The sequence below is a fragment of the Sceloporus undulatus genome, chromosome 3 (genome assembly GCF_019175285.1).
Source record: "Sceloporus undulatus isolate JIND9_A2432 ecotype Alabama chromosome 3, SceUnd_v1.1, whole genome shotgun sequence".
Lineage (NCBI taxonomy): Eukaryota > Metazoa > Chordata > Lepidosauria > Squamata > Phrynosomatidae > Sceloporus > Sceloporus undulatus.
In genome coordinates this window covers 240177169-240189271 of record NC_056524.1, presented here as the reverse complement: position 1 = coordinate 240189271, position 12103 = coordinate 240177169, and the positions used below count along the sequence as shown (strand labels likewise).

Genomic DNA, 12103 nt, shown 5'->3' with positions numbered 1-12103 from the left:
ATTTAAAGAGATTAAAAGCATATTTAACCAATTTAAAACAGATTTAAAGGTTACATCAGTTTAGAACCATGTACACTGTACTTTGGAGTAAATCCTGCACTTTAGTTTAACTATGTTAGTAAGGAAAAATAAGAGCAGAAATAGCTCAACTGTTAGTATATTTCCATAAGACATCCAAACCTGCTGTAGCAGTCTCCTAGGAGAGCACAACTTTCTTGAAATGCTTCTAGGAGTTCTTCCTTCTCTTCTGATGCCTTCAGATCAGGGTCCATTAGAGCTGTTCTGATTAACAAATGAGCCTCACTCAGAAGGTGGATACAGCTCTCTGTTTTGACATTTTCATATGTCTTGCTATACTCTACCTAGGGAAGGAATGGAGCACACCATTAAGAGAAAAAAAGCCTTGCAGGCAGAGGTAATGTTAATAAATGCATCAGGTCATTAAGCAGCATCATGAGCTAATATGTCCATAAAACAAAAACAAAACAAAAAACAGAATAATACTATACCATTTCTCTATAAAGTTGTAGAGTTGAAGTTGTATGCACGATATATAAATTCCATCCTGGCTCAGATTCTGTAGAAACCTTGGATCTGATGCTGTCACTTTTTCTGGAGCTGAAAGATGTATGTAGGTGCATGTATTTTAAACCACAACTACATCTTTGGCACATTTGTTGCTTGAATGCATTCACTGACAATGAAAGTTAGGGATGATGTATTTATGAAACATCTATTGATGCGTCTTTTCCCTCTGACTTAAATAAATCACAACTGTGCTTCAACAAAAACGGAGGAATGGATGTACTTACAGGAGTCTCCTTGAAGTTTTTTTCCTTTCCGTGATGTCTTCAGTATCTGCTTTTGTCAAAATTATGATGTGATTCTTGAAGTGAGAGATGGCTTTCAGCCCTATAAAAAGTTGCATTCTCAAGGTACAGACATTCAATGATATAGGTGGACAAGCCTGTGAAGAACAGGGCAGTTTATTTTCAGCAGATTCAAATATGAAATATTTATAATCAAGAACTCTGACACGTTTTTACTGATTTACAATTACTTTAAACTCCTGACTATCTGTCATGCCTCCAGAGCATCTTTGATGCTCTTGAGACATATATTTAGTTAAGATTATACTAGGTTTTGTATGTACTGTATTAGTTTAGAAGGGAAAATACAGGTCTATAGCTTTAAGAAAGACAAGGATTGTGGGAAATCCCAGGGTCTTATGCTGTCTCCCTCTAGCTAAGTTTCAGTGTGTAGTAAGATTTCAGCCAAGTCAGACCTGGAGAGAGTATTTTCCTTTGACAAAAAGATAAGTCCACAAAGGAAGAAAGATAGTCCTCAAAGAAAGATAGAATACATCAAGAAGAGAGCAAGGTATTTAGAAAGGACTATAGTAAGAAAAAGAAGAAATCAGTTTTGTGTTATTTGTGTTTATAACCAGTAAAGCTTTTGAAACTTTAGAAATTTGTGGACAAGTCTTTTGTTCTGGCTGTGATCCCGAGAGCCAGAGGCCTTACTACACCCAAAGTCCATAGCATTGCTCTTGGGACAAAACACTATCACTTATTCAAGAGGTACAAACTAAAAAACAATCTTCTAACACGTTAATGTCTACATTACTGATGTTTATAGTTGTAGTGCATGGCAACAGAAGGAACTAACTATTAATTCACATTGGATTTCTAACACCAATCCAGACTTGTCCATGATCAGGGTAAACCCACAGCCTGCATACCCTGTACCATTTTGCGCTCCTATTCACAGTTGCTATCAGTGAGTGCAGCATTTGTGGGAAACTCAGTGACAGCTGCTGAACTTTGGCTACATCCACACTGGAGAAATAACCCAGTTTGGCACCACTTTAACTCTGCTCTGTGGGCTCTGCTCCGCTCTGGGCCCAGAACAAACTCCAACTCCCAGAATTTCATAGCCTTGAACCAGGGCAGTTATAGCGGTGCCAAACCGGGCTACTTCTCCAGTGTGGATGCAGCCTTCAACAGTTATAGAAACTCAGCAGCAGTGCACCTGTATTGCATTGGAGGGGATTCAGTACAACCCACCAGGTTTGGAAAAGAAGCCTAAAAGGCCTATCTCCCTATACATACTGTACATGATCGAATTCTTAGATCTTTGGAGGGAAGTTCAGCCATTTTCATAGCCAAGTTGGTGAGGACACAGTGGCTCCTCCATGACTGTGGAACTCCCTTCTATGGAAGGTCCATTAACTCCCACATCCTCCCTTTCTGCCATTTAGGCAGACCTTTGACTGATTTAATCATGTGACAGACGAGTATTCAGAGTGGTATCCTCTGTTTTTATTTTGCCTGCTTTTAATTACACTTTAAAATGTATTTTACACTGTTTTTAACCATGTGCTTTTAACAGAACTGATGTTTAATTGCTTTTTAAACTTCTATGTTAGTATATTTTCAGCTGAACTTTTATTTTAAATTTTGTAAGCCAGTTTGGGTCCCCTGGCAGGAGAAAGGTGGTATTTACACTAAATGAATAAATAGCCAATGAAGTCTCTCAACCTTGGGAAGCTGCTTGTTTGTATCCCAAACATATCCACAATCATGAGGAGAAATGTAAGAATTAAATGTCATTATGTAAATATAAGAAGCTTTTGTCAGTTCCACCATGGCATCTGAGGAAGTAGACTAAAGTCTACGAAAGGTCATGCTGCCAATTTATTTCTCTGAGTTAGTCTCAAAGGTCCTACAAGATCTATCTACGTACATTAGCAACTTTGTTTCCCCCTTCCAACTTATTCTACCAACATCTGAAAAAGTACTTAATAAATGAATAATTTACCATTGCTTAGGAATTGGTCTGAAGTGAATTACTGCGCAAAAGATTAGACTAAGGAGCAGATGTCAGAGCCCAGTCAGTGTACAGTACCTTCAGTGTTGTGTCAATATAGGGATCTTTGTCACGTGCTGCTGCTGCACTGCATCTCACTGTAAAGCACTGCAGGCTGTTGCTAAAAATGAAGATCAAGAATAAGAGGAAGAGGAAGACCCATTAGAAATCAAATTATATACATTTTATAACCAAAGTGCAGCTTGATAATTAACAAAACTCCAGCAAGTTACTCAGCTAACTGATGGCCAAATTTCATTGTCCCCTCCTAGTTACATACATGTCCTTGGAAATGCTCTCTGCCCCATGCAGAAACTTTAAGAATTCTAGTACCCGAGAGAGTACTGGTACCTCAGAATTTGAAGGAACATAAGGGCATTTCCAAAGCAGGCAGCAGTGCTGTGTTGTCCATGTCAACTCTGCACTAGAACCCAATTATACAAATATGCAAACATTTTCTTTGAATAAAATACCATCTGGATGTTGAACTGTTAAAATAGTTTGAGAAGAAGAACTCTAGGCATAATTGGCCACTGGGGCTTAATCTGGTCCACCAACATTCCCTGGTTGGGTTTCCCAGTCTCTGAAGCTTTACCTCCTGAAACAGGAGAACAGGAAGGAGTGAAGAAGTTCAATGGGTCAGGAAGCTGGTCCATTCAAGAGCTGGTTTGAAAAGCCCCAACAGATAGGGACTCAATTATATTATAGATATGGTTCCTGATAGCATCTGGCCTGCAAAAGATCAGTGGAGTGGGGATCCATCTGGCTATCCCAAACTAGTTCCATACCCCATTTTAGCTCAATATTAGGAGATGGGATTCATAGTGTAACTCCCCAAAACAAGAACTCTCATCTAGAAAGCCTGTGGTACCTGTAGATTGGGGTTCTTTAAAGGTGCTCCAAACAGATTCAGATACAAATGTCTGTATGGATGGCCTCCTTTAAAAAATATGATTGTCAACAGAACTCTTTAAAGACCTTCCAGCACATCCTTTTGGAAAAGGAATGGTATTGTGGTTGGAACCCTCTGAACCTTAAGGATGGGGAAGGGAAATTGTGAACTGAAGATGTACAAACGTTAATACCTTGTGATAACATGCAGGAATCGTGGTGTTAGAACAGCCTGCTGGGATCTCTCTGAATATTGGTAGGTAGAAATCAGCTCCACCAAGTTAGCAATGGTGTAAAGGTAGCCAATGTGAGGCAGAGAGAAAAAACAGAACAGACTCAGAAGTTCTTGCTTAGTTGGATCGCCTCTGTCAGATGTCACAGAATTCTCTAGATAAATAAGGAAGACGAATATACTTTGTAGTGTATTTGCCATGTAGGAACTAAATTAGTCAGAGATTGTAAAGTTATTTTTCTGGGGCTGAACCTCCCAGAATACCCCATCCATCATGGCCAAAGTCCTAACTTTTTTTCAAGTTCTGAGATAAACACCAGTGAAAGTACTAGATTAAGCATTCTTACAATGCACTTATTAGACTATTAGCCCCACTTAACAATGGGACTGACTTCTGAAAAACACATACAGTACTATCTTGTCCTGGAAGTCCTAAGATTTAAAGGAGACATGTCTTGAAATGCTGAAAAGATGGTTGGTACTTTTTTTTAAAACATATAAGGGACCATCTTTTCAGCAAATTGAAAAGCTAACACCTGAGGTTCATGAAAAACTTCAGGATCCTGCTGTAAATTGTGCTTTTCAATAGTGCTTATTGGTATTTACTATACTGTATACTTATATGAAATAAGTACACAAAATAATTATTGGCCTTGATTTAACCCACATTCTTCCCACAATATTTCTTCTCCAGTCTCACTCCTTTCCAAATCAGCATACTAACAAGTCTTGCTTCCATTTTTTTCCATAATCTTGGCATGTCTTACTACAAAGCAATGTGTCAAAAGAACAAAAAGAATTTTTTAAAAGTTGAAAAGGTAACAGATTTTTTAAAAATGACAGGACTGTTCTTTTAGAAGCACACAACGTATACGTGAAGAGGAAAGGTTTTTTAAAAAAAATACTGAATATTTATGTATCTAAACTGTGTCATTTGAAATTGCAAGTAAACATCAAATTAGTGTTTCTGTAATTGTGTAGGAGTTTGAGTGTTGAACTATGAATCTGGAGACCAGGGTTTAAATCCCTACTCAGCCACGGAAACCCAATGGTTGACCTTGGACAAGTTATACTCTCTCAGCCTCAGAGGAAGGCAAAAGCATTGCGCCCTGGTGGCACAATAAGCCCTGGTGGCACAGTGGTTAAATGCCTGTACTTCAGCCACACTCACTTACAAACCATAAGGTTGCGAGTTCAATACCAGCAAAAGGGCTCAAGCTCGACTCAGGCTTGCATCCTTCCGAGGTTGCTAAAATGAGCACCCAGATTGTTGGGGGCAATTAGCTTACACTTTGTAAACTGCTTAGGGAGTGCTTAAGTGCACTGGTAAGTGGTATAGAAATGTACTTGCTATTGCTAATAAAAGCAAATTCCCTCTGAACAAATCTTGCCAAGAAAACCCAGTAATAGGTTCGCCTTAAAGTCACCATAAATCAGAGATGACTTGAAGGCACACAACAACAATAGTGTTCTTAGAACATTAACAGTAATCCAATTTGAAATCAGTATGACTTCTATTAGCAGCATTTTTATGCCACATAAATATGCGACAGATTCACATTCTAAATGAAAGTATTCAAGCCAAACTCCATTTCTGTGTACCAGCTTTCCATGCCCTTCATTAATCTAGTGTAATAATAATAATAATAATATAAATAGACATATCTTCTCCTATATCTTCCACAGAAAACTATACATCCATAAACATACCTGTTTCATACATAGGTAGCAGCTGAAGAGAGTGCAGTTTGGCATCATCAGCAGAGAAGACAAATGAGGACATATCTGGAGCAAAACGCCTGACAAGAAAGATGATGAGTTGAAATGTTATTGTACTATGCCAACATATACAGGCTTCAGTGTGGTGCAATGCATAGCATGAGCCAAGTAAGAAATGGAGCCTTAACATTTCCCACCCTGATCTTTCATAGTGCATCAGAAGTTATTGTTGTGACTTTTGAAAATCCTATTTGAATACAATTCTAGTGCATGAGGGGAAGCTAACTCACATCCCTCTGTGTGAGTGGGTACATACACAAAGAGACTCACTGGAGTACATCAATAAGACGCCTTGATGGCCATATAAATATTCCACAGTGAGCCCTGATGCTCTGTAATAGTCTCTGATGTACAGAACACTGTAAGCTTTCATGCCACACTTACTATGGACCCAGGTGCACAGTATACACAATTTGTATGGAACCAAAAAAACCACATTAGGTTCTCTTCCTTTGTTAACTGCCCCATCTACTATTTAGGTCAGGCAGGAGAAGTCTGCTTGCCTTATAACCTAATGCAGCTCTCTGTTGTTCCAGCTAAAGAACAATGGCTATTATGCCTGTGTAGACTAATGTCAGAGATGGTAAAACTAGCTTTCATTGTTAACTGCCCTTGAGTGGATCCATGGTGATCCTGTGGATGAGACATCTCCAACACTCCCTGTCTTCCACTGCTCTGCTTAGTTCCTGCAATTCACAGTCGTGATCTTTTTAGTAGAGTCCATCCATCCAGCATGTGACCTTCTTCTCTTTCTACTTCCCTCCACTTTTCCTAGTATTATTATTTTTTCAGTGAGTCATGCCTTCTCATGGTGTTTCGGAAGTACAACAGCCTCAGTTTTGTTATCTTGGCTTCCATGGAGATTTCTGGCTTGATCTGCCCTAGGACCCACTTGTTTATCTTTTTGGCTGTTCATGGGATCCTCTGCACTTTTTTTCAAGCACCACTTCTCAAATGAATTGATTTTCTATCTTCTTTTTTAACTGTCCAGCTCTCACATCCATACTTTGTAATAGGGAATACAATGGCTTATATGATTCTAACTAGCTACCTTGATTTAAATTGGGAATGCTTAGGGTAAATTTTATAATATCATATTAAGGCTACAATCATGTATGGCTCAATGTAGTGTAACAGGTCTATACACTGACCTATGCTAGGCTGAGCCATATACAGTCAGCCCTCTATGTTAGTGGGCTAGCCATCCGCAGACTAGAGCATTATCATAAATGGTGGCTGCCCCATTGACAATAATGAGACTTGAGGCCCCATGTTTTTTGCTATTTGCAGTGTGTGTGTTTGTGTGTGTCTGGAACCAAACCCCTGCTGATACAGAGGGCTGACTGTAACACCACACTGAGTTTAGTGACCCACCTCTGAAGCACTCCACATGGCCACTCTCTGTTCTGTGGGGGAATGAACAGGATTGCAGAACTGTCTGGCTACCTTCTCACAGCCAGATGCAAAAGAATTACAGCTTCACTGAGACATCTGGAAAACTCCAGAGGACTTCAGAGCTAATTATAATTTTTCATCTACCTACAAGGAAGATGCTTCTACAATCTTGCCTTTTCTCCACAAAGCAGGAAACAGTTGTGGAGGTGGGGGGCTTCAGAGGCTGCTCAGTAAGTTGAGAGGGTTTGGGTGCTGTGAATGTGTAAGCGAAAACCAATCCCCGCAGCATCCAAAAGAAGAGATATGCAAAGGAAACACACACACACACGTATGTTCCTGAAAGGCTGCTAGCCACAGTCTGCCCTAAACTAATGGGGACACACTGTTAATGCTTTTGTATATACATATTTATTGAATGTCTTAATTTATATTTCCAATAAAAAACAGTGATTATTACCTATAGAGGACATATTGTATTTGGTAATTGGATTCTTCACCAAATAAGCCGGTTGACTCCAGTGTCACAGATATCCCACACCGCCTACTTTCTTCCTCAAGCAGCTCCACTGGCTGCTGACAGATAACAAAATCATCTGACTCCAATGGAACTGAATAAAAATCTTCTTTTAAACCTTGAATAAAATAGATTACCAGACTTACAAACCAGCAAAAACAAAAACAACAGAGTATGAAGCCAGAAAGGTGGGGTGGGAAACCTGAAGGCCACATATAGCCTATAGGGTCAATTTTGTGCTCCTGGGCTTCTTCCACCCCACCCCCCATAAAGCTTCCAAGCCAGGAAAAAAATCCAGCTCATAAATGAAAATTACTGGTCCTAGTAGTCTCTGATAGCAGCAATTGTGCTTTAAAATAAGGTACCAGGCACAGTTTGCACCTGTGCCTTGACCGCACAACTGCTGTCCTGGGATTTTTGTTTGTTTGTTATAAAAATGGAAATGTTATTCTAGCCATATCTATTATTGTGAGTGGGAGGATGCTACATCCTGTTCTGGGCCCCATGAGCTGACAAGTGGCCCCAAACCTATAAAACTTGCCTGCCTTTTTACTGAATTAATTAAACAAACATGACCTTTAAGATGAACCTAAAGAACTGTTACCAATAGGAAAATATTTGATTGTGCTATTCTACAAAAGCTTACAATTCTACAAAATGCGATGGTTGCTGCTGTGTACCATCGTTTCCGACTTAATGGAGATCCAAAGATGACTCTATCACGAGGTTTTCTTGGCAAGATCTATTGAGATGGGGTTTGCCATTGTCTTCTCCTGAGGCTATGAGAGTGTGACTTGCCCAAGGTTACCCAGTGGGTTTCCATGGCCAAGTGTGGATTTGAACCCTCGTCTCCTAGAGTACTAGTCTAACACTCCATCCACAACACCACACTCTCTGAAGTGCTATTATGCATAGATGAATATGACAACAATTCTAGTCCAAAAATGCACCAGCAAAACACTTTCAGATTAACTTGATATTTTTCAGAGTATGCTTGTCCATGAAATGGACTGGATGACCTGGAACAAATCACACACTCTCAGCCTCAGGGGAAGGCAATGGCAAATCTCCTCTGAACAAATCTTGCCAAGAAAACTCCATGATAGGTTTGACTTAGAATATCCATCTGTCAGAAGGCAACAACAACTTTGGAAAGAGATATAAGATTCCCGTTCCTGAGAAGAGTAAGTTTTGTGCATGCAGAGAGGCATTTTTGGACCCAATCTTTTCATAACAGTAATGTAAATTATTCTTCTTTCTAACTAACCACAACTTGCAATGATTGAAAATAAAACATTTCCCAACTATCATGATGGCTAAAAAACCCTCCCAAAGCATACATTTGATGAGGATCTACTTCCCCTCCTCTGTCCCCCATTCCAAACTATGACCCAAGAACTATGTATTTGTGATTTTAAACATCTTACTAACCTTCATGAACATTAGGAGGTTCTAGAGATTCATAGATGTGCCGTCTCCTATTACCAGCAACCTTTTCAGCAGTTTCCAGTTTAAAGACAAGGACTTCTAGTTCTGTTGTTATGGCTACATACCCGGCACAAAATGCAACCTCTGAAGGTATCAAATTTTGCACATGCAAAACTAAGGTGCGTTCAAAGTCCAACACAGTCACGTCCTGACTCACAGCTAGACGCTTCAAGCAGAACAAGATCAGTTTATGCTTGCAGGCAACAAGCAGGTCTCCAGTTAAAGGACAAGAGGAAAAGCACAAAGGAGGATCCGAAAGAGGAATTTCTATAATTGACATTTGATCTTTAGCTGCTTCGGGATAGGGTTCCTCTAGATTGTGTCCCACAATTCGCACACACACGCGTGAGCTGCCAGCTGACATGCATCTCCAGTTCACATAAACCCGCAAGAAGAGGGTCTGGTTCTTCTCCTCAATGGTGACCACATAGTCTCCTGAAAAACAAAGAGTTTATTTTGAAAACAGGCAATCAAAAATGGGAGAAAATGTAACTCTCAAATGATCAAAAGTTTCTGTAATGAACTATAGCTGAATTCTCACTGCTCTGTTCCGTTGCCATGAGAAATTACAATCCCCAGTGACTAGTGGGGTCCCACAGGGATCTGTCCTGGGCCCGGTGCTATTCAACATCTTTATCAATGACCTGGATTACAGAATTGGGAGCATACTTATCAAATTTGCAGATGACACCAAATTAGGAGGAGTAGCTAATACCCCAGAGGACAGGATCAAAATTCGAAATGACCTTAATAGATTAGAAAGCTGGGCCAAAGCTAACAAAATGAAATTCAACAGGAGAAATGTAAGGTACTGCACTTAGGGCAGAAAAATGAAATGCACAGATAGGATGGGCGACACCTGGCTGAATGAGACTACGTGTGAAAGGGATCTAGGAGTCCAAGTAGACCATAAATTGAACATGAGTCAACAGTGCGATGTGGCAGCTAAAAAGGCCAATGAAATTTTAGGCTGCATCAATAAAAGTATAGTGTGTAGATCAAGGGAAGTCATAGTGCCACTGTATTCTGCTCTGGTCAGGCCCCACCTGGAATATTATGTCCAGTTCTGGGTACCACAATTCAAAAAGGATGTTGAGAAAGTGGAGTGTGTCCAAAAGAGGGTGACTAAAATGGTGAAGGGTCTGGAAACCAAGGAATGACTTAGGCAGCTGGATACTGGAGCCTGGAGAAGAGAGGGTTAAGAGGTGATACGATAGCCCTGTTTAAATATTTAAAGGGATGTCATATTGAGGAGGGAGCAAGCCTGTTTTCTGCTGCTCCAGAGACTAGAACATGGAATAATGGATGCAAGCTGAAGGAAAAGATATTCCACCTCAATATTAGGAGGAACATCCTGACAGTAAGGGCTGTTTGACAGTGGAACAAACTCCCTTGGAGTGTAGTGGAGTCTCCTTCCTTGGGGGGTCTTTAAATAGAGGCTGGATGGCCATCTGTCAGGGATGCTTTGATTGTGAGTTCCTGCATGGCAGGAGGTTGGACTCAATGGGCCTTGTGGGCCCTTCCAACTTTATGATTCTATGATTCTACTTAAAGTAGTGGTCCATAGTCCAGTGCCTGATCACAAGTTATTGGCTGCCAGTCCACAACAAGTTTCCAGAAACAGAGAAAGGTGAACTCAATGGGCACATACTAGCCCTTGCATGAAATGGTTCATGAAGCAGTGAAATTAGCAACAACGCTGCTGCGATGTGCCTCCAAGTTGATTTATGATGCAATGCAAACTTATCACAGGACTTTATCACATGGAAGCAAATTGGAGGCAAATTGGTTAAATCCCATGCAGAAATAGGATTTTAAAATCCGCTTTTGCACGTAGTTTTTCAGACAAGTTGGCATCAATGAGAAATAACGCAACATTAATCTGAACGCAAAGTCGGCAAAACACACTCCTTTTTTTGGTTTTGGGAAGTTCCTAAGAGTAAAAAGGAACAAGTTTTGTCAACTTTGCTTTTGGATTAATGTTGCATTATTTCTCATTGACACCAACATTGTCTGAAAAACTACCTGCTTTTGCGAGTTGTATCTAATTTCTGTTCGGATTAAATGGCAGTTTTTTCCCCACTTTAAATGAAGTTTCTTCACGGGATCCGTCCTGTGTGATAAACTCCACAGGGTTTACCTGGCAAGATTTGTTCAGAAATGCTTTGCCATAGCCCTCCTCTGAGGCTGAGAGAATGTGACTTACCCAAAGTCACCCAGTGGGTTTCCACAGATGAGCAGGCATTTGAACCTTTGCTTCCTGGAGTCCTAATCCAACACTTTTAAAGCACAACAACACACTGGTTCCACCAACAACACTGTATTTGTATAGAAATAGAAATATGCCAATACAGTGGGCCCTTGTTATCTGCTGGGGTCTGGTTCTAAGACGCCCCACGGATACCGACATCTGTGGGTGCTCAAGTCCTATTAAACACAATTGTGTAGCAGAATGGTTTCCTTTATGTGAAATGGCAAAATCAAGGCCTGCGTTTGGGAATTCATATTTGTTTTCAGCATTTCCAGATCACAGATAGTTAAATCTGTGGATATGGAGGACCGGCTCTATTTAGTTGGAGTTATCCCATGAGGATCATGTGCACAAAGGCTTTTATCTCTATCCAGCTACAATTAACATCTGCACCTGATCTAAATGTCCCAAGGAAACCTCAGCCCCAATTCAGACAGACATTTTATTCAGACCTTCTACAATTTAAGCTGCTAGAAAGATACCCATGATTCAGTACTTAGTCTCTCCGGATTTCCAATCACCACCTGGGTTCACAATTGATAGCCACACTCTCTCAGCCTCAGGAGAAGCAGGCAATGGCAAACCCCCTCTAAGGAAAGAAAAGCCCACCATGGCAGCTTCCCAAAGTGGAAAGGACTGGAAGGCACACAACACACAACCACAACCCAGCCTCTTACAGCCCTTT

At 40.4% G+C, this 12103-nt stretch overlaps 1 protein-coding gene across 8 annotated transcripts in view; it reads right to left on the bottom strand.

Moving 5' to 3' along the window:
• HPS3 (HPS3 biogenesis of lysosomal organelles complex 2 subunit 1) overlaps positions 1-12103 on the bottom strand; it is a 35282-nt gene that overhangs the window by 18135 nt on the left and 5044 nt on the right. For 7 of the 8 annotated variants that reach the window (XR_006102913.1, XR_006102914.1, XM_042457983.1 and 4 more), the window contains exons 2-9: positions 9111-9602; positions 7623-7797; positions 5702-5790; positions 3954-4146; positions 2908-2989; positions 813-967; positions 510-618; positions 181-362 (exon numbers count right to left, since the gene is read on the bottom strand). Coding sequence is in view for 6 of the 8 variants with exons in the window: in XM_042457978.1 (XP_042313912.1) it covers positions 181-362; positions 510-618; positions 813-967; positions 2908-2989; positions 3954-4146; positions 5702-5790; positions 7623-7797; positions 9111-9602 (1477 nt within the window). In the remaining 2 variants the exon portion in view is untranslated. Of the gene's footprint in view, positions 1-180; positions 363-509; positions 619-812; positions 968-2907; positions 2990-3953; positions 4147-5701; positions 5791-7622; positions 7798-9110; positions 9603-11373; positions 12056-12103 lie in introns of those variants that run through there. The other variant, XM_042457982.1, reaches the window with a different exon arrangement.